This window comes from Dendropsophus ebraccatus, chromosome 9 (genome assembly GCF_027789765.1).
Source record: "Dendropsophus ebraccatus isolate aDenEbr1 chromosome 9, aDenEbr1.pat, whole genome shotgun sequence".
Lineage (NCBI taxonomy): Eukaryota > Metazoa > Chordata > Amphibia > Anura > Hylidae > Dendropsophus > Dendropsophus ebraccatus.
In genome coordinates this window covers 102,339,540-102,362,666 of record NC_091462.1, presented here as the reverse complement: position 1 = coordinate 102,362,666, position 23,127 = coordinate 102,339,540, and the positions used below count along the sequence as shown (strand labels likewise).

The 23,127-nt window shown below is 45.0% G+C and overlaps 1 protein-coding gene across 5 annotated transcripts; it reads left to right on the top strand.

Moving 5' to 3' along the window:
* Window positions 1–713: 713 nt before the first annotated feature.
* On the top strand, window positions 714–19,780 carry TFAP4 (transcription factor AP-4). 5 transcript variants are annotated; one of them, XM_069984115.1, is made up of 8 exons: window positions 714–942; window positions 3,366–3,690; window positions 12,010–12,175; window positions 13,426–13,524; window positions 13,710–13,880; window positions 14,144–14,272; window positions 14,461–14,622; window positions 15,748–19,780. In XM_069984115.1, exons 2-8 carry the CDS (start codon window positions 3,662–3,664, stop codon window positions 15,919–15,921), a joined length of 930 nt encoding a protein of 309 aa, XP_069840216.1. In that variant the 5' UTR covers window positions 714–942; window positions 3,366–3,661; the 3' UTR covers window positions 15,922–19,780. The 5 variants fall into 5 exon arrangements, with proteins under 5 accessions (XP_069840216.1, XP_069840218.1, XP_069840217.1 ...); XM_069984117.1 differs by having other exon boundaries at window positions 722–799; XM_069984116.1 differs by lacking the exon at window positions 714–942 and adding an exon at window positions 2,602–2,721.
* The last annotated feature ends 3,347 nt before the right edge of the window (window positions 19,781–23,127 follow it).

Genomic DNA, 23,127 nt, shown 5'->3' with positions numbered 1-23,127 from the left:
CATCATGAAGGTTGCAGGGGGATCTGTACTTGTGACTCTTATATACATGGGTGTGGCAGCAGGAAAGAAATATTGTTATTGTTCCCGCTATGGTATCACCCTGATGTCCCTTCTTGAAAGCTGGCATCTATAAGTAAATACAATTAATAGCTGGTGCCATGCCAAGACTGGCAGCAGAAATTCTTGCAACCAGCTACTATAATGGCAGTTTTCCTCAATGAAGCCAGTAGGGGGGGAGGTTGCAAAGAAGACATAATGCATGCTCCTGCAGTGGTCTTCGATGTCTGGCTCTCTGATTATTGTGACTACAATTTCCAGCATGCCCTGACGATGGAATGACTTATAAGATTGAGGAGAAAATAGTAAAAAAAAAAATAAAAAAATACCAGAACTGCTAATTTGAATGTTCTTCGTATAGTGAAGTTTAGCATTTCTGGTGTAGTGTATGGCATACTGAAAATCAGGATTCAGTGAACACGCCAGCAATGCAGCGTGACCAGGACCTATGTGAACCTATTGTGCTTTGCTATCAGCATGTGTAGACTGCTTCCCCAGACAGCAGACTGCCTAGACAGTGACTGACTGCGATGACATTATCTCTTATGGAACACCTGCTCCTCTCGTACCTTTGTACTGAGCAATAAGGACATGCTCGAATACAGAGTAAAGAGACGCTCAATGCCTCCCCTACCTCCCAGCCGAGATTCTTCACACATCATCGGCATAAACCGCTCCATGTGGTTGGGGCAACAACATTGATGAATGTTTTACCTGACTTCAGAGTCTGGATGGTTAGTAGGTAAGGCCGACCAAGATTACAGGAGGATTCGGCAGCTTTATAGCTGATAGGGAAGGAAAGAACAGAAACATCCAGAGAAGGGACCCTCCCATGTGCTGGACCGCCCGGAGTATCACATGGTTACCCTATGATATGGACACAAGGTAGTACTATACACTCATCAGCCACAATACTACTGCCTAATACCTACTGCCTAATATTTAATAGGATCCCATAGTGCTGAAAACAGCTCTAAACCATCAGGTTGGCCTCCATATACCTGTGATGTCTCCTGTGGTAACAGCATCCTGTAAGGTGTGAGGACCCCATATCCCTGTGATGTCTCCTGTGGTAACAGCATCCTGTAAGGTGTGAGGACCCCATATCCCTGTGATGTCTCCTGTGGTATCAGCATCCTGTAAGGTGTGAGGACCCCATATCCCTGTGATGTCTCCTGTGGTATCAGCATCCTGTAAGGTGTGAGGACCCCATATCCCTGTGATGTCCCCTGTGGTATTAGCATCCTGTAAGGTGTGAGGTGCGGACCCCATATCCCTGTGATGTCCCCTGTGGTATTAGCATCCTGTAAGGTGTGAGGTGCGGACCCCATATCCCTGTAATGTCTCCTGTGGTATCAGCATCCTGTAAGGTGTGAGGTGCGGACCCCATATCCCTGTGATGTCTCCTGTGGTATCAGCATCCTGTAAGGTGTGAGGTGCAGACCCCATATCCCTGTGATGTCTCCTGTGGTATCAGCATCCTGTAAGGTGTGCGGACCCCATATCCCTGTGATTTCTCCTGTGGTATCAGCATCCTGTAAGGTGTGAGGACCCCATATCCCTGTGATGTCCCCTGTGGTATCAGCATCCTGTAAGGTGTGGGGTGCGGACCCCATATCCCTGTGATGTCTCCGGTGCAATCAGCAGCAGATCCTGTAAGGTGCGGCCTCCATGGATGGGACTTGTTTCTCTGCAGAGATCAATCGGATTGAGATCTTGGGAGGCCGAGGCACCACCCTCATTTCTTTGTCCTGAACAAAGTCTGTATGGTGAGGCGGCTGCCATAAAGGGGAGGACTTGGTGTGTAGGTAGTTGGTGTCAAAGTAAGATCCACATGATGCCAGAACACAAGGTCTCCAGCAGAACATTGCCCATCACACTGTCCGCCATCTTGTCTTCTTCCCATAGTCCATCCTCGTGCCATCTCTTCCCTGGGTAAGTGACGCACAAGCATCCGTCTGTCCACACGATAGAAGACGTGATCCATCAGACTAGGCGCCTTTTTCATTGCTCCAGTTCTAATGCTCATGTGCCTTCACTCCTCACACACATCAATGAGCCTTGTGCCTTCCATAGCCCTGTCCCCGATTGTCCTTCCTTTTAGCACTTTTGGTCTGTACTGACCCCTACATACTGGGGACACCCCCCAACACTGGTCGCTTTAGAGATGATCTGAGCCGTTCATCTACACATCACTGTTCGGCCTTTGTCAAAGCCGCTTAGAGCCTTACACTTGGTTGAGGATTTACATTTCCTAGAAAAGTGACCACTTGGAAGATTCGAGAACTCCAGCCAAACTGGGCTCGGGAGCAGATGACCTCTAAACCTCAACATTGCCATAAACAAATGCATGCTAGCCCTGGCAGTGCTCTCTAGGAAAGTCTAGCTACAGGTTACCAGCATCAGATTATAGGAACTATAATATTTGACCATTTACAATGTATTCCATATAATACGCAAAGTTAGGCACTGCTGTATAAAGTACATTCTCTATGCCATACATGACTCTCTCTTATTGCTGCCAGTCACCCTGCATGACTCCGAGTGACAAGATCCCTGATGAGACGGCATGTGGCGGCCTGGAGGTGCTAAGAAGAATCATTGCTGGGTACTTATAGCACTGAGGACTGAATGATCCTGGAGCTGAGAGCTGTGACAGCGGAGGTGACAAACATCACTAATTCTATCATCAGTCAATGGCACAGCAGGTGTCCAAAGGTCTGTGCATGGAGACCAGGATAATGGGGCGTGAGGCTGAGGCGGCTCAGGACACCTTCTTCTGTTTGAGATCGAACATATTGACAAAGAAAAGTCCCAAACGGATCAACCTTTGGTAATAGGGAAATAATAACCGCAGCTTAAAGGGATTTTCCAGGAGATGTAAAAATGCTGAAAGCGCTTTATAAATTCACTGACCACCTTGCTGGGTGTTTGGGGATTTCCAGCTTTAGGGCGTGTAAGGAGCCGTCTATACTACTACCCATTGGTGCCAAGTATGCCCCCTAGCTGTATCAATCTCAGTGCATCACGAAATGATGCAGGTGCTATAAAAGGTCCTCCTCACATTATGTCTATGACTGTGCAGGCACGTTCTATTTGTCCAAGGGCAAAAACATTGTAGAACCGGTCTACAGATATGATGTCAGAGATGATGACACGTACATCGGGGAAAGAAGCCAGATGTAAAAGATCACACATTAGATGTATAACACGAGATCTACACTGTTAGGGCCCTATTGTACAGGATGATTATCGTGTGAAAAATCGTTATATTGTTAAAATTTAAACGATAATCTGTGTAATTGCAGGACACGATCGAAAAATCGTAAAGCGTCGACGAACCCTGACGAAGGCAAATGCTTTACTTTGCTGAAACGCGTTGGTTTTTGAGACTCTACGGGAATCTGTAGAGGGAAAGAGTGACGTCACTCGGTTCCGTAAACCTTCTATTTTTCTTGGGGGGATTAGCCGCCGTCCGGGGCATCCCTATCCAAACAACTTGGGAAAAGAATTGCACATTTCTGCATCATTGGACCTTGGAGCAACGCCAACGTACCAGATCTCAGTCTGCCATTACCACCAACATTGGAGGACTACTACGCCTATGAAGCTTTTACTGCAAGATTTCTACAGGTACTTTCATCTGTTTTACAGTGATATCTAGCATAAAACTATAAGAGTTTTATCATTGCCTTTTTAAGTACTACAGCTCATAATATCTATGCTTGGCACTTTAGTATTCATTTATAGTTTCTTTTTTTATTCAATTTATAGGGACATACAGCGTGCAATTCTATATAAAGAGACCTATTGTTGCACTTATAGTACTACAGTACATGTTTACTTGCGCTAATCACTTTAGTATTTATTAGCATCTAATACTTTTGTCGGCCGTACCTGAAGTCATTTTTTTAGATCCTGCAAAACAAACAAAACTTCCAAAAGAACACCGCCACCCGGCGGGAATGTGATCCTGGCCTAATACACCCACCTGTGGTGCTATAACCCCAGGACGCTGGAGGGGGCCACATTAACGGATAAAGATATGCCAGCAAATGATACACAAATACATGATTTTACTATAGCCTACACCAGGGAGGGGGAACCTCCAACCCTCCAGCTGTTGCAAAACTACAACTCCCATCATGCCCGGACAGCCGATGGAATTGTAGTTTTGCAACAGCTAGAGGGCCGAAGGTTCCCCTTCCCTGGTTTAAACCCTATTCTTGGACTGAGGAGCACATTGCAGCTCCTGTACTTGTGTCTGGTTTAGCTCACCACCGGCTTTCCGTGCACAATTGTTTGGTAAATAAGTTCCCTTTTTTTTTCTATTACAAAGATTCTAAATATAGGCACTATTCGTGCATTTTCTTTTTCAATTGAGGATCCTATTAATTTATAAATGCATCAAAATATATATATATATATATATATATATATATATATATATATATATAAGAATAAAGGTGGAGAAGCATGGCGTTTGTGCGGCAGGCAGCTTGGCTGGCAGTGCAGGGGTTAGAGGATGATGCAGGCACACAACATGTGCTCAGGTCTTTTCTCCTTTTCTTCTCCTTCCTTCCCCTGCTCTCCTCTCTGCCAAGCTGTCAGCTGATGGGACTGATCACCCAAGCGTGGCGCATGCAGCCAGATCAGCTCTCATCCTCCCCATTCAAGCTTCTGTTACCCCACCCCCTTCTCCCAGCCACCCCCTTTGCACCCCAAATCCGAGCCCAATTTACCCCAGGCACCCCTGCAGCACCATGCATGTGCCAAATCTGCAGCAGTCAGCCCTCTTCCCACTGCACCAAGTCATGCAATGCTTTTCAAATAGTCCTTTGTTTACATGCAATGCCTTACTCTGCGGAAGAAGGGCTGGGATTTGGCTCTGGGTAGAAACAGGAGGGAGGGGGAGCAGGCAGGCAGGCTGGGGAGGCTGGGGAGGCAGGGAGGGGGAGGGGTGCTGTTTCTGATCTCTCACCAGCTGTTTCCCGCCTTGAAACAGACATCAGCTGCAAACACACACTCACATTGAGAGGCAGAACACAAGGAGAGAGACAGACACCTCCCCCTGATCATCTGGGACATCCTACACACTACACCATTGATCCCCTGCATGCACCATCACCTAATCAATAAGGCTGATCGGGGGGATCCCACAAAGCAGGAGCAGAAATAGGGGGGAGCTGCTGTTACTACTAGGGGGGTGGTGGGAGGGATAGAGATTTTTTTTTTTTTTTTGGGGGGGTGGAGGTTGGTCCTCCTGCTGATTGCTATGGAGTATTTCATGATGCCCGCGCAGAAAGTACCCTCCCTGCAACACTTCAGGAAGACGGAGAAAGAAGTCATTGGTGGTCTGTGCAGGTAGGTGGCCAGGTGCACATGGCAGGGGGCTGCAGAGCAAGGAGGGAGGGGGGAGAGTGGGGCTGGGAAAGGGGAGGGGGGCACTACTGCACCCCAAAACTAGCCTGCTTGTATGGGGGTGTCGTCTGGGGTGATGGGGTGGCTGAGTGGTAGTGGGCACAAGGGCTTTTTAAAGGGCGCAGGGGGAAGGTTTGTCACTTGCAAACAGACCCACGTGGTGCCCCGGCCATGCTGCAGAGCTGGAATCATGCAAACACTGCTGCTGGGGAGGGGAACCTGCTGCTCCTGCCCCCTCTATCTGCCCCTCTATAGGGAGGGAGGGGGTATTTATATAGGACGTGGTGATGTCCTGCAGCTGCACCCCCCCCCCCCTATATCAGCTGATCCCACATGCAGGTGTGCACAGGGCTGGAGCACTACAAGTAGCAGCAGGACTATGCCAGGCTATGGGCACAAGGTCATATCATTCCTATAGGAGGAAGTAGCCTGGCACGCCAGGGGCATGGGGCAGAATGTAGTGCAAGGTCATGTGACCCTGCTGCGATTTCCTATGTATAGAAGATGCGGTTTTGTATACAGCATGGGGTGGGGGTGAGCCGGCTTCTATGTGGAGACATGTAAAGGTTACTGCTAATAATAATAATAATAAAACCGCAGCCAGCCGATGTTGTATATATGTGGTGTGAATGGCGCAGAATATTGCGCCAGTTACAGCGCCACATGTGGACGCAGTGATACAAGGTCATGTTTAGCGGGTGTACGGGGAGCGGAGCGGCCGTAGTAAGTGCGTGTGAGTGCCGCCGTGTAACACGCCCCCCTCCATATTGCCGCCGGACTCGTGTTGTTGTTGTGGTGGCGGCTATGGCGGCGGGGAGGAGGCACGCTGGGTGCTGTAGTGCCCAGGAAGGACTAGCCGGGGTTGGAAGGACCGTGTTAGTGACCTTGCCGCCTGTTTCCACGCTGAGGGGGGAGTGGGACATGGTATAGCGCAGACAGGCCTGGCCGTGACTCTGCAGCCCGCCTGGAGTAGGAGTGTCGGAGCGCATGGCCTGACGGGAAACGTAGTGCGGCGGCGCGGGGAACGCCGGGAGATGTAGTCTGCGACTGACCACGCTTTCTGCTAAAGCACAAAGCATGGCACGAGGGGGGCAGGTCATGTGACCCGTGTTTGCGGCTCGAGGCGGCCGTGTGGCAGGAGGCGCCCTGTGCTGTAGCGCGCGTGACGTCACACCTCGCTTATGCTTTGTCATAGTTTAAATAAAGTTACTCGACATTTTTAAGTTTTCTTATACATAAAACCCATGTCCTCTGTGAAGTAATAGGAGCAGATTTTTGTCAGTGAAGCCTCTATGTCGGGCATTGGCGTAAAAAAAATAAAAATAAAAAAATCCATCTGCAAAATCTTTCGCGGCACAGATTGCGGAATCGTAAAACTACGGACAAGGGGGGAGAGTTATCAAACATGGTGTAAAGTGAATCTAGCTCAGTTGCCCCTAGCAACCAATCAGATTCCTCCTTTCATTTTCCAAAGAGTCTGTGAGGAATGAGAGGTGTAATCTGATTGGTTGCTAGGGGCAACTGGGCCAGTTTCACTTTACACCATGTTTGATAAATCTCCCCCAGTGTGAATAGCCCAATAGAAATCAATGGGCCCTAAATCCGCAAATCTATGGAAGGTGTGCATTAGGCCTAAGGCTGTGTGGAGACATCGGTCCGTTCACTACAATTCCCATAATGTCCAGGCAGTAAAATCTATGGCTTCAGCTGTCTAGTATTGATGGGACTTGTAGTTCTGCTCCAGCAGGAGGGCTGATCTGACCATAGACATGAGGGTGGATACGCTGCAATATATACCTATTTACTGGTACTCTGTTAGGACATGTTCACACTGAGTAAAACAGGCGGCAGTCTGTTGCGGAACTTTCCACCGCAGAATCCTGCCTGTCTATGGGAGAGCGTGCGCTCCACCGCTCTCCACTGAAAGAATTGACATGTCACAATACAGTGAGCAGAGAGCGGCGGCAGCGGAGGAGCACGCTCCCTCTCATTCGCTCACCACAGGACACGGAGCACGGCGGGGTTCCGTGGCGGCTCTCTCCGCCGCCTTTGCTCAGTGTGAACATACCCTTACTCAGTAGCCTTTCATCAACTGTAGTAGCATCTTGTGGCTGTCCAGGTGCCATAACACAAGTTGTAGTTTTACACCTGCATGTAGTCAATGGCAACATTATCAAAGGGGTACTCTGGTGAATTGTTTTTTTTTTTCTTTTAAATCAACTGAAAGTTATATAGATTTGTAATTTACTTCTATTTAAAAGTCTTCAGTCCTCAAGTACTTATCAGCTGCTGTATGTCCTGCAGGAAGTGGTGTATTCTCTCCAGTCTGACACAGTGCTCTCTGCTGCCACCTCTGTCCATGTCAGGAACTGTCCAGAGCAGTAGCAAATCCCCATAGAAAACCTCTCCTGCTTTGGACAGAGGTGGCAGCAGAGAGCACTGTGTCAGACTGGAAGGAATACACCACTTCCTGCAGGACATACAGCAGCTGATAAGTATGGGAAGACTGGGGATTTTTAAATAGAAGTAATTTTCTAATCTATATAACTTTCTGACACTGGTTAATTTGAAAGAAAAAAAAAATCACAGAAGTATCAAGATGGGGCAACATTATTCTATAGACATGGCGCTGCTTTCCTCCACCTTGATTTTATTGAAAACATTCCCCCCCCCCCAAATTTTCTGTGCTTGAAGTTGCCCAATGTATGTAAAACCCTCTAATGTTGGGGAGTACCCACACAAATGGGCAGTCACCTGTCTCCCATACATGAACGCCAATGGCTGCACAATGTCCGCATCACATGGCTATTGGCTTCCACATGGGACCATGGTTCTAGATCTGGGATGGGGAACCTGCATCAGTCCAGCTGTAGCAAAACTACAACTCCCAGCATGCCTTGGCTGTCCAGGCATGATGGGAATTGTAGTTATGCAACGGCTGGAGGGCCGAAGGTTCTCCACATCCCTGCCTCAGATGCATACATTCACCTGGCTGCGTATAAAGGGATTCCAACATATACTTTTATTGACTGAAATGAGACTACCTTTGGTCTGTTTTACAAGCATATATACGATTTGTTTACAGGACTCCTGTGTGTGTGTGTAATATATATATATATATATATAAACTCCTTCAGTCATATAAAGTGAATGAAAAGTACAAAATGTATAATCAAGTAGGAATAATTATTAGAGCAGGCTAGGGCTTTAGGCTAGTTTCCTAATCCAATGTACAATTGGCATTGTAGTATAAAATAGGCCGTGACCCATTACATATCCCAATACACAGAGATGATGTATGGATGGTAACTCGGTGTAACTAATCCTATAGCGGGCCACATTTGCACATCAATTCTGTAACCTAAGGCTAGACAGACCTGCGCTATGTGTCCGCATCTCTACATGCGTAATACTTACCAGCTAAAAAACCTATATAGCATAGAGCACAGTAGGTATATATATATTGCTATGGCCACCATGAAGCATTTACATACATAGGCATTGTATGTAGTTTCTCTATACCAGGGATAGGGACCCTTTGACACTCCAGCTGCTGCAAAACTACAATTCCCATCATGCCTGGACAGCCAAAGCGTTAGCGTTGGCTGTCCAGGCATGATGGGAGTTGTAGTTTTGCAACAGCTAGAGTATCAAAGGTTTCCCATCCCTGCTATATAGTATAATAGTCTATGGGTGCCCTATAGCGGCCATTTTGCCGCCTTATAATATGTGTTCTTCCTGGGCCTTCTGGCTATATGTACTATAAATTAAACTGTAGACTTATGGTTGCCCGGGGCGTGTGGGGACCTAGGTATTCAGTTCCATGGGTTAGTTACGTGTATCTAAAGAGCCACCTTGATTTTCTTTGCCTTGAGCTATAAATGCGGCTCTTCCACTTGTCATTAGACTCGCCGGTCTGATAAGAAGGCGCAATAAGGAAGAAGGGCGTTCATAAGCCCGGCTGTGAATGTTATCTGAAGTCGGAGAGTCTCTTTAATGTGGACTTTATTGCCCCTGATAAGCGGCTTGTTTGTGAGAATTGTTTAGTTGTGTGCGCAGAGTCAACAGCCATGGCCTCATTTATAGAGGGTTGTGGAAGTGTTACTCTAGTGTGAATTGGGTCATAGGTATCTGGCTGGTTGAATTATGCATAATAGGGTTAGTATTTGAGATAGATGGGGGAACGAACAGACTGAATAGTTTCATGAACTATGATTATGGCTGCTGAATTGTATAGGGCAGTAATAGACAGTAGCTTTGTATGCCTTCACTTTCACACTTGTGCCGTAATATATTAGATGGAGCTGCTATTCACATACTATGGAGCTGCAGGTACTTCGTGTTACATTTTCAAGGGGTTATCCCATGGGTCTCCAAACTGCGGCCCTCCAGCTGTTGCAAAACCACAACTCCCATCATGCCTGGATCGCTAAAGCTTTGGATTTGGCTGTCCAGGCATGATGGGAAATGTAGTTTTGCCACAGTTTGGAGACCCATGAGTTATCCCATGATTTGTCACCACAGTATAAGTGACCTTTATAGGTCTGTTGGGACTTTCACCATTCTAGTGTAGTGCTTTGATGTTTCCTTCAGCCCCTTAGAAATGAATGGAGCAGTAGGACACCCCATGATATTGCATACTTACCTGCCTTGCCGATCTCCCTCCACTACCGTTTCAATGGTGCCCAGGTCCATCTTAATCATGGTAAATGTTACCATCCATATTGGGCCAGACAGAAGGAGAAGCAAACGCTTGTTCATTGGTGGATCTCTCAGGCCTTATTTCCACGTTCCGTGTATGTACGGATGGTGTGCGAGGGGATGGATTATTGGAACTCCTAGCATCACATGTTAAAATGATGCCGCACAGCTGTATTAGTAAGCGCAACAAAGATTTAAACACTTGACTTTCCCGGAATCTTATTGATACAAGATGCCAGGAGCTTAGATAGCCCGTTCCTCTGCACACCGTCCGTGTATATATGGCATGTGCACGGAACGTTGAAATAAGGCCTAACTTCTGCCTTGCTAAAACGTCTTCGTTGGTTGGCCATGCATCTCCCCATGTAATAGTTAATAAATCATAGACGCAAAGGGACGATACAGCGATTGTTCATGCACATGGTGGTTAACCCTTGTACAAGATTAGTGCCCATGTCAGTGAGTGTCAGGCCACGTTATAGGGCCCTTAGCCTGGATTTACACTAGAACTTTTGTGTGTCCATATGACAGTCAGGCTTGGCCGTAGGTCTGATGACCGGACAGCTATAAGTTTGGGTCATGAGACCCATGGGTTGGGCTAGCACTTGCGGCTGTAATACAGACGCAGAAATTACACTAGGCTGCTTTCACACGTCCGCAATTTTGTAGATTTTACGGACAGGGAGGGCAAGTAATGGATTCGTTCCCCACCCAGGCAAATCAGAGTTTCCCCGCTGCCGGCATGATATTGACCCATCATGACGGGAGGGGAACGAATTCATTACTTGCCTTCCCCGTCCGTAGGGTCTGCAAAATTGCGGAGGTGTGAATGCCCCCTTAGGGTATCGCTTATGGAATGAATTTCCGCCTTTAATATTTCTGGCGTGTACAGTAACAAATGGATAAGATTTAGAAAATTTAATCTACTTGGATTGTGAATTTTCAACACCAAAATGCGAGCATGTGGCCATATCTGTTCAAGTAGCCCATAGGAACCTCCTGTAAAATGAAGATTGTAGACACGGCCGTGTTTAGATCTGAGGGAAAGACATGAGTGTGCCTTCACCTGTTGCAAAACTACAATTCCAATCATGCCTGAATGATCAAGCTAAAGCTTTGGCCGTCCAGGCATGATGGGAATTGTAGTTTTTCGACAGCTGGATGGCGGAAGGTCCCTGCAGTAAAGTTACCAGATCTCAGCGACTTTAACCGGCTGCCTATTACTTTAGCTCATAAAACGACGGCTCCGGCCGTGTTGTTGACAAGTGCGCTTTAAGAGCTTTCTGGATTTGTCTGCTGGACGGAAGAGCGGATGTGTAAACAGTTTTATTGCCAATGGAGCCAGATATTATACGTGGGATTTATGGAAGACATCTCTAACATCCCATTGCTGTGAGGTGTCTTGCTGCTGCGCTTTGTCCTCCGGTTAATCATGTCCTGTGACTAATCCCATCTTTCAGAGTGGGGAATAGTGATGGTGGGGGCAGGAAGCCGGAGTTCCCTCATTCCACCCTGAGGGGGTCAGCTGCCTCCATTCCCCTTCTGATATTGTCATCTGGAAATTATTACAGAGCCCTGAGGGCAGACAGGAGGGGATGAAGGGGGGGGGGGGTCCTCAGATCCGGCTTCCATCCTTTCCTGCGAGAGGCCACACACAGAGGTGCCTAATAGGTCACATTATGGAGGCCGAATATCATCCACACCCACCTTAACCCCTCTTTTGTTACAAAGGACATATGTGTGCCTGTACGGAATGTATACATGTGCATCTGTAACGTATCAGAGTACTCTCTCTCTGACTCTTCTGCACTAATGTTGTTCTGGTTTCAGCCTAGCAAACATCCCCTTGACGCCAGAGACGCAACGGGACCAGGAAAGACGGATACGTCGGGAAATCGCTAATAGCAATGAACGCCGCCGTATGCAGAGCATCAATGCTGGATTCCAGTCTCTAAAAACTCTAATTCCCCACACGGATGGGGAGAAGCTAAGCAAGGTGGGTAACGCTTTGGGTCTAATAAGAAAAATGAATGTTCATAAAGGCTTTAAATTGAGATGAGCGAATCTCGAGTGCACTTGGGTTCGTCCGAACCAAATTTCTCTGCATTTGATTACCGGTGGCTGAAGAAGTTTGATGCGGGCCTAAGGAGTCCTAGAAAACCGATGGCTTTATCCATGTGTTCCAGGCTGCCACCGGTAATCAGATGCAGACCGTTCATCTCTATTGCTGACTACTAAAAAGAAAAATTTGCCATAGAGTGCCTTTACACAGAGATTTATCTGACAGTCTTTTGAAGCCAAAGCCAGAAATAGATTTAAAATTAGGAGAAATTTGTCTTTTCTTCATGACCTGTTCCCTGTTTATAGTCTGTTCCTGGCTATGGCTTCAGATAAATCTGTCTGTGTAAAGGCAGCATTAAATCACTGCCATTCCAACACTCACTGGTTCCTTGTTGATCGCCGCTACCTTGAATCTTCCTTGACACAAAGAAATGCTCTTTTAGCCACAGCAGTAACTCGATTCTGCCTGCTAGCAGTCAGGGCATTGCCATTAGTTGTAATGGAGGCCCAAAAAGCATCAAAAAGGCAGTGGCATGGGGCATAAGGCATGTGAGTAAAGTGTTTTTGCTGTTTTTGTTTTTTCTTAATCTAATCTGGTTGCTTAAAAATCAAATATAAAAAAAGAACCCTTTTTAATCTGTATGGCTATGTTCACAGACAGGATTTCCGTCAGTCTTTTCAGTTTTTTTTTTTTTCTCAACCAAAACCAGGAATGGGTTGAAAACACAGAAGCTGTGCAAATATTTTTTTTTATTTTGCCCTATCGGTTCCATTTTGGCTGAAAAAAGACTGATGAAAATACTATGTGTGAACCTAGCCTATCCATGTAAATAAAATAAACAATAACTGCAGTTTTTGTATTGGCCACTAGATGTCAGCTACGCTCCAATCCGTTAAAAGACAACCTCATTTTACTGCATGTGGGAAGTACAGTACAATTTTTGCCACACATCCTACCTGGAAAACTTGTCAGAAGTTCTGATGTGGTTAACACTGTATTAGCACTATAGCGGTTCCAACTTGTATAAGCTGACCCTTGCAAAAGAATCAGACTCCATGCTTATTCTGTATAGACATAGATCTTGCTTGGCAGCACATTTAGGTGGCCATGCATGATAGAAGTCTGTAACGCTAAAGGGAGGTTGGCTAGGTGCCTACAATATTCATCTTGTCTTCTCTACACAGGCAGCAATACTGCAGCAAACTGCAGACTATATATTCTCCCTGGAACAGGAGAAGACCAGGTTACTGCAACAGAATACTCAGCTCAAGCGCTTTATCCAGGTAAGGACGTAAACAAATCACCTGTTTCCCATAAATAAGAGGGTGACCATTAGAAGTTGTTACCTTATTGTTTGCATAAGGTTATATTTGTATAGTATTAGATATCTCGCTTCTATAGCACCAGCACGCATTGTGGCACAGTACAGCATTAGAATTGCATAGTTACAAGTCTCTGCCTATTGCAGGAGTTCAATGGCTCATCACCTAAGCGGCGACGGGCAGAAGACAAGGATGAGGGCATTGGCTCCCCAGATATCTGGGAAGAAGAAAAAGCAGACGACTTGAGGAGAGAAATGATTGAATTGAGGCAACAACTGGACAAGGAACGCTCTGTGAGGATGATGCTGGAGGAGCAGGTAAATGGTTAATGGTTGGCATGATGCTTCTTTAAGACTTGGTATTGCATGAGCATGAAATGGCACATAGGATCTTACACCCCCCCCCCCCCAATTAGTTACCTTTAGAAGAGCGATGCCGGGAGTGTAGGGTGGCACGGTAGATAAAAAGGCGCATTGCATGCCTGTTATACAGCATCGTAAAGTTCCCTGATGCTTTTGTTCTTAGTCTCCCTATAGTATATGAATGGTCAGACTTTCTAATGGACTGATATAACTGGCAGGTGCGGGCTCTGGAAGCTCACATGTACCCTGAAAAGTTGAAGGCTATAGCTCAACAAATCCAGGAAGAGGGAGGGCAGGGACAATCGAACGAGTCACTGGACAGGGGTGACCAACCTCTCGAATCTCAGGTGAGACAGCCGATCCTTCCTCCCGCTGTAACAGAGCTCCCTTCTGTTCTACAGCCACCAGATTGGGTGATCGTCACCTGCTGAGGTGGTACCATGTCCATTCTAAGTAATACAGTTGTAATATAATTGATTTGTGCCATTTGGTGACATTCTTTTTTATGTTAACAATGTATATTGTGTCCCTTCAGCTCCTGGCATCACATGTGCCCTTGGCGCCCACTCACCACCCCACGGTAATAGTGCCCGCACCGCCTCCACCTTCTCATCACGTCAATGTTGTGACTGTGGGACATTCCTCAGTAATCAGTTCGGTGTCCACATCCCGGCAGAACTTGGACACGATTGTGCAGGTGAGTGTCAAATAAGATGGCGGGGGGGGGTTTGCAAAGGTAAAAAGATTCATAATGTTGGCAAGCGGTCATTACCATCAAGTGTGCATCTTGATGCCTTCTGATTATAGGGATAGTGGTCACTTGTGATCTTCCAATAACTCATTTGTAGACCGTGTAGGAATGCTGCTATTATATGGCTTAAGGGAGAACTATCAGCGAGTATGACACATCTAATGTGCTAATATCTCCCTACAGCGTATGGGATGCTGAGAATAAAGGAAAGTTTACTTTATCCTCAGCACCCTGTGCACAATAGGGAGATGTCAGCGCGTTAGATGTGTCATGCTTGCTAATAGTTTCCCTTTAAATTCTGGTGGAAGTTTACCTGTAACTCTGGCTCATGTTACGTTCTGAGTCATACCATTTCCACCAAAGCCACAATCCCTTATGAGACTAGCCGTATATGCACGCATTATAAATGGCCACTGTATATGTGCTCCAGGCTTGTGGTGCCTATGCCCCATAGTGCCACATATACTACTTAGTTTTTTAGGTTATGGTACATTAATCTTTACTCTTGGGGGCGGGGGGAATCACTTATTGCTCCTCTAAAAGGTTTGTGGTGGGTTCGTTCAGAGATCCTCAAATATCATGACAATGGGGTCTCTTGTCCTCTTAGGTATATAGAGTGGTGGTAAATAAATGTGCTGCTGTATTCACTAAAAAAAAAAGATAGCGGAGTGCAGCACTTCTTCCATCTCAGAGTGAATATTAAGCTCTGCTGACCCCTGTGTTTGTGATCAATGAGGGTCACAGCAGTCAAACCCCACCAATTGAATATTTATCACCTGCCCTGTGTCTAGGCGACAGGATATAATCTTTAGACCATCCCTATCACATGACTTGTGTAATGGGGCCAGTGATCACTCAACAAGCTACCAAACGTTTGTCCGCCGGTTGGGTGGTTTCATGTAGATCTCTCCACCTGATGCTCAAGCTTTGTAATAGGTTCTGTAAATAGGCGCCAGGGAAAATGAATGAATAAGATCAATGTTCTGTTCTTGTAAATATATATATATATAATATGAATTCCCTACGCTTACCACTTACGTAACCCTCTCCCCCTTTCCCTGTCTCCACCAGGCCATACAGCACATAGAGGGTACACGAGACAAACAGCTGCAGGAAGATGAGCAGCGAAGGGCGGTCATTGTGAACGCTGCACGCCCATGCGAAGACTCGGACACCGCGTCGGACACAGAATGTGATGATAGCGAGGCAGATCAAAACAAGGATGATGCAATGGAGGACCCCTGACATCTGCTGCCTATCCCAGGACTGGGCAAGAGACTGGGGGAACTGGAGGGGAGGAGGCTGAGAGGGTACTTGAGGGAGCACAGTCAGGGGTTTGCTCCGTGCCAGCCTCATTCCCCAATCTGTAGGGTTTATAGAGTGGTCTACTGCTGACCGCAAAGATACTGTACTGAGGTTGTTGAGGGAGAAAAAGGGTAAAAGCACTAAGGGGTTGCCCTGGTCTGTTAGACAAAAGGAGGAGTGTCATGGTGGTAGGGGTGCTTACATTTTTACAGTTCTTCTTATGTTCCTTAATTTTTCAGCAGTCCCCCAATTCCCCATACATTTACTTAACGCCTTTCCCAGCAAAAAGGGATGAAGGCCTGCACTTGTGAGACAGTCCCTCGGGTCAGTATATAGGTATAAGAGGAATAGTCCAGGAAGATAGTAGGTATGGGAACAAGAGATGCACCATACCAGTTTATACCTTTATAGATACATTTTATACTTCTATATTTTATAGAGCTCTCTGTATATATAATATACCTATATTTAACACCAGTTTCCTATGAAGGGAACTTCAGGCTCGGTTGGGGACTATGTTGTGGATATAGGTTGACATGCTCAACCTATTTTGCGTTATCAATGTCCAAGATAGTTCCCTGTTGCTGGAGAAATAATATTCCGTGCAGGCCTTTCTTTCTTTTTCACCAGACGATGGTGCTTTTTTGGAGAACAGAGATTTCTTTAGGATCTTGCATTCTAAAAACCGTATGATAACTTTCATAAAGTCTTAGGGACCCCAAGTTTAGAGCTGTACATACACAGACCATGCAGAGTCTTAGCACTACATTCTGGCTTCCATAGTTGTCATTTACTTTCCTTTGTTTTTTTTTTTCTATTTGCTGCTGTGGCCTTTAACTTCTCCATCACTTACATCTCTTCTGAATCTGTATATAGTTTAGAGAACTGAACCTAGAATCCATGGTGGGTTTATACTGGCAGGTAGAGTTGCAATCTTATATTACCAGGTTGCTTTGCTGTATATAGTGGGCAGAAGCAATGTCAAGCCTTTCCAAAATAGTTAAGAAAAACTAATTTTTTGCAAATGATCCCGGTATAAAGGAAGGGGGGCAGGTTTAACTTGCCCTATCCTAACATCATCATTAAGGGGGTATCCATCACCTACAGACAATACAGGTAAATTTGAATGCTAAAGGAGCCAGTTTTGCTGTTGTAAGGGCCTATTCACACTACGGAATCTGCGCCGAAATTCCGTGTGGAACCCCAGTGCATTTGAATGGGAGGGCTCATGCGCCTTCGCTCTCTCTGTGCGCCTCTTCTCAAAGAATTGACATGTCAATTCTTTGGGCGGAAGTGCACGAGCCCTACCATTCAAGCAGATAGCAGACAGGAGTCTGCATGGGGGTTCCGCACGTAATTTCACTTCCGATGGTGTAGTGTAAATTGGCCCTTTCACACAAGCTTAAAGGGGTTATCCAGTGCTACAAAAATATGGCCACTTTCTTTCAGAGACAACATGACTGTTGTCTCCAGTTCAGGTGCAGTTTGCAATTAAGCTTCATTCACTTCAATGAAACTGAGCAGCAAAACCCCGCCCAAGCTGGAGACAAGAGTGGTGCTGTCTCTGGATGAAAGTGGCCATGTTTTTGTAGTGCTGGATAACCCCTTTAAACTGGTTTTCCAGGCTAAGGAAAATATGCCCGCTGTCTTCCAGTTTGCATTTGGGTGTTGCAGCTCAGTGCTATTGAAGTGAATGGAGTTGAATTGTAATACCATACACAACCTGTGACAGGGGTGGCGCTGTGTTTTTTTCCAAACCTGGATAATATGCGCTTGCGTATCTGGCATCTGTATTATGGCTGGATGTCCAACCACCGGGTTAATGACCCAAATCTGCAGCATCCTAGTGATCTGTTCTTGGCTCAGCCCAGCATGTATATATGAATGGGTTAATAGGAGAATGTGATCACTAGTGATCACTCGTGGCCTGTCTCCCGAAGAAAAAAAAAAAAGGATCAAACTGCATTTCTACCATTGAGAGAATCCATAAATATTAGATAGATGACTGATTCCACTGAAATCCACAAGTTTTGGCAAAAATAAAAAAAAAATCTTTTGACATCTCTAGAATTAGATGGAGAAGCCCACAAAACTGCTGCCTCCATTGCCTTTATATAAAGAATACTCTCTTAAAGGGCTATGAGGCAGGACTATCTTCTCTTCAGGCCATGGATGGGGAACCTTCAACCCTCCAGCTGTTGCACAACTACAATTCTCATCATGTTTTGGCTGTCCAGACATAATGGAAACTGTAGTTTTGCTACAGCTGGAGGGCTGAAGGTCCCCCATCCCTGTTTTAGGCATATGCAGCAGATGGGGAAATGAGAAGGAAACCTGCCCCCCTTCCATTATAAAGGGGGTCAATAGCCGACAAAGAATGTCTTAACACAGCACACAGCAATCTGTTCATTAGCAAAAGCTCGATATATGATCTTGGGTGATGACAATACTTTAAAGTATACCTGCTGTCTAGACTTGTGGAGACATCCGCATGATGTGAGGTATGAGGCATGAAGCGCCTCCTATGAATACATTGGCCAGGTTCAGTACTCACAATGGATGCCTTCCTATGTCCAGCCAGTAGGTACACTTTAGAAACCTCTCTTTGTGACTGAGCCGAGACGTATGAGTTTGGCGTCACCTTGTGCCAGTGTGTTATCTTTGTACCCATGAGATTTGATGCTGGTGTGGTTAGAGACCTAAAGCTTCTGTACATGGGGGTGCAGGTCATAACAAGACACCTCCACCGTTTACTTCTTATCCATGTTTTTTATAGGTTTTTGGATCATAAGCACTTAAATGTACCTCTTTTTTTTCTGTTTGTCTGCTAGGGATAATTCTGCCAGTAAGGATGCTAAATGTTAAGTTAGAGGGCTGGCGCCTCCCATGGCCGCTGAGTGAAGTACATGCTGTCACTTACAGTGGTGAATACAGTTTATCTAGGCACTGACCCCATGGTTTTTAGGTACATATGAAGATGCCCTTTTGTCAGATTATCTGACGTATACCCTTGACGTGTGTCACTGTATAGACGTACAGTGATATATGATAGCTATAGGCTTCAATGTAAAAGAAAAATGTATGCCACATGGTATACTTTATTATTGGATGTGTCTGCATTGTAGACTATGGGGGAGATTTATCAAACATGGTGTAAAGTTAAACTGGCTCAGTTGCCCCTAGCAACCAATCAGATTCCACCTTTCATTTTCCAAAGAGTCTGTGAGGAATCTGGTTGCTAGGGGCAACTGAGCCAGTTTCACTTTACACCTTGTTTGATAAATCTCCCCCTATGCTTTTATATACAATAAATGTTTTTACTACCCCAGGACTACATTTAATTGTGCCGACAATGTTCACATAACACTGTGTGAACACAGTCCAAGGCTGCTACACATAGGCAGATGTCTGCCTTGTACCCATCAAATTGACTTTTGTGGTCTTTTACACAAAAAAAAAATTTGGGGGTGGAATAAGACCTGGTGTGTACTATATTTTGGTAAACTTGTCACCGCTGTAAGTTGCATCATGTTACTTCTCGGCTCAGGAAACGGGAGGGTGCCGCAGCTTTAAGACTTGTCCCTGCCCATTCCCAGCACTCCTCCCCCTCTTCACCTTACGATCGATCTTCCTAAATATATATATATTTTTTGTTTTTTTTTATCCATTTCAGCTCTTGTGTTTGAGAAAAAAAAAGCTATTTTATATTTTGTTAAGAAAGTGACATAAAAACCCTGCAAGGCGTCGGCCTTTGTAAAGAAACAAAATAAAAAAATGTTTGTACTTTGTTTTTTAGAAACTTGGTTGTCTTGTCTTTATATTCCATTCACTGCCGATTATAACTATGGAGAAATTACTTGTCACTTTTTGTCCATTGTTGCCGCCAGCACGGTAACGGATGGGAGATGGTGCACTGACTGTACTACTACTGTACTGTATATGCACTCCAGCAATCTTATACAGTACAGGATGGGAGATAGCGTGCACTGACTGCTGGAGTGCATATACAGTATAGTAGTACAGTCAGTGCACGCTATCTCCCATCCTGTACTGTATAAGATTGCTGGAATGCATATACAGTATAGTAGTACAGTCTTATACAGTACAGCATGGGAGATGGTGGTGCACTGACTGTACTACTACTGTACTGTATATGCACTCCAGCAATCTTATACAGTACAGCATGGGAGATGGTGGTGCACTGACTGTACTACTACTGTACTGTATATGCACTCCAGCAGTCTTATACAGTGCTGTACAGCATGGGAGATGGCGGTGCATTGACTGTACTACTACTGTACTGTACATGCACTCCAGCAATCTTATACAGTACAGGATGGGAGATGGTGGTGCACTGACTGTACTACTACTATACTGTACATGCACTCCAGCAATCTTATACAGTACAGGATGGGAAATGTTGGTGCACTGACTGTACTACTACTGTACTGTATATACAGTACTGTATGTGAAGCCTCACCAGTGCTAAACTCGCCAGGTACAACCCACCATCCATGCTCGCAAAAACGTTCAGATACCGAGTAACTAAATGTTAGTTCCAGGCAATTTTTTGTTCAAATACCATGGTATTACTGTACTTCAAGCCTGGGGGCCGAAAAGTGTTTGAGAACCAAAGCAACCTTTCCTTGAAAATACTGTTTGAGTTCTGAACAGTTTAAGAACCGAGGTACCACTGCGTGTGTGTGTGTGTATATATTTGTCCGTTCTATTATCTCCCCCCCCCCTTTCCTTCACGATCACAATTCCATTCGTATACTCATCCCCTCAGGTGCTAAAGTCCCCATAGTAGGTGACTAGACATAATGGGTCTCATTTACTAACAATGTGTCAATATTTAAGCGGTGAGTTATACTGTCAATTGTGCCTAGTTTTTTTTTTTTTTACATGCCCTATTTAAATCTGGAAGGTTTCTCACAGGACACCTAAAACCCGACATCCCGACTGGCTGGTGACTGTACCATCAGGCCCAGGCTGAAGCACTGGAGGTGGGCCGACCCATCCTTAGTGGGAGGAAACCCTAGCCCCTCTATCATAGGGTTCCATTGATTCTAATGGAGTCATGGGCCTGGTGGTACAGTCACTTTAATAAATCTGTCGGTTGTGGAGGACGCAACTATGCCATGCCCACTTGGGTTATAGGATAAAAATGACGGATTTGTCTGTTTTTGGTAAAATTGTGTCGCACACCTTTTAGTAAATATGTTGGAACACTAAACCCACTGGGAAAATGGACAAGAAAACCCAAATTTGCTCCAGGGACACATTAGTAAGTCGGGCTCACTGCTAAAAAAAAAAAAAAAAACTATTGACATTAAGCCGGTGACCAGTTTATGCTTTTTCTTAGGGTCTCTGATGTCCTCCCGACATATTGAAGGCCACACTCTGAGAGAAAAACCACATACTGTGACCCCCAATCTAACAATCCAATAGGAACACATTCACCTGAAATATTTAGAATGATGCACCTATCACCTATGTTAAGACAGCATGGACATCCTATTTTTTCACATTTTTTAGACATCCCTCTAGTTGTGCAACCTGGGTGGGAATATTTATTTATTTATTTATTTATTTTATTTATTTATTTTTTTTCCCTTCCCAAAAACAAATGAGCCTCCAAATTATTTTTGAGAGTTTTTTTTAAGTTTTTTTTTTTCTCTAAAATTGGATGTATCCTTTTAAAACCAGTTATAAAATTAGATTTCAGTTTACCGGACTGTATAGTGCCCTCTATTTCCACTTTTTTTTAGGGGTCAAGGTTTTCTTCCAGAATTGACAGAAGGGTATTACCATTAATTTTGCAAATAAGGTATATTTCCCATAGTGTTATGCTGTGACCACTGATTGCGTAGTGTGTAGAGATCAAAGTACCCAAACTTATGCTGCGTTTACACGGAACGATTATCGTTGGAATTTGCACGATAACGATCGAATTCGAAAGATAATCGAACATGTAAATGCAGTGAACGATTAAACGACGAGCGAGAAATCGTACATTTTGATCTTACAACATGTTCTTAAATCGTTGTTCGCAAAAAAATTTGCAGATTGTTCTGTGTAAACAGTCGTTCACCGATTTAACCTATGTGCGAGATAGTCTTAAGCAAAACGATTCTTCCGTACAATATATCGTCCCGTCTAAATGCTGATAGTTATTAAAAAAAAAAATAATTTGTTACTTCGAAATTGTTCATCGTACGATCGGGCGAATTAATTATCGCTCCATGTAAACGCAGCATTACTCTTAGTTTGGGTCAAAAAAGACACATTTTGGGAGCAGTAACGTTCCTGTATTGAGAATATGTGCTTGAAGAAAGATACTTATAATTAGTATAGTATATTCGTATGATGCCTTGCCACTCACTGAATCACAACGCCCAGAGTCAATCGCTCACGGTCCGGTTGATTTCACCCTCCGGATGATTCAATATACCAACAGCCTCAAGACAATCAATCAGGAAAAAATGGGGAGCGATTTCTTTGCCAACCGATATCCATAAACTGTGTCCTAAAATAATGGCAATACTCACACTCTGGAGGGGAAAATGGAACCCCCCCCCCCCCCCCTCAAAAAATATATATGTAATCAATGGTTCTTCTCCATACTCACACACTCTAAGCACTACAGACGATGTATTGTATAGTGTTATAGTCTGTAGTACTTACAATGCGTGGGTACAGAGAAGTACTTACCGGAGGACACAGAGAGCTACTGGTGCGCCAAAGTCTGAATAATCATTGACTACCTTTCTGTTCTTCCCCTCTGAAGTGTGAGTATTGACATTACTTTATGACACTGTCTATGGATATCTGTTGGCAATGAGAGATCGCTCCCTTTTTTTTTTCTGATTGTCCAAATTTACTCTAGAAAGGCTATGGTGCCTATGGCAACCTGTCAAATTCCAGCATGTAACTGGTTGCCTTAGGTATGGTACTGGTTACAGGTGTAGTAGAACATGCATAGCTATTGTATGGGGAATTAGGAGCAAGCTGACAACCAGAAACCCTACCAAGCAAAGGGGAATGGGACATAACATGGGGAAAAAGGAATGTGCTATCACAAGACAGACCAGTAGAGGGCAGCCTGTGCATTTGTGCAATGTAATATATACATATATTTTTTCC

What these genes read in the sequence shown, in the direction of transcription:
- TFAP4 (XM_069984113.1), top strand. Translation starts at nt 5,333, where the DNA reads ATGGAGTATTTCATGATGCCCGCGCAGAAAGTACCCTCCCTGCAACAC. An exon ending in AGCTCAAGCGCTTTATCCAG is followed by an intron (nt 13,525 to 13,709) that starts GTAAGGACGTAA and finishes TGCCTATTGCAG; the next exon opens with GAGTTCAATGGCTCATCACC. An exon ending in ACTTGGACACGATTGTGCAG is followed by an intron (nt 14,623 to 15,747) that starts GTGAGTGTCAAA and finishes TGTCTCCACCAG; the next exon opens with GCCATACAGCACATAGAGGG.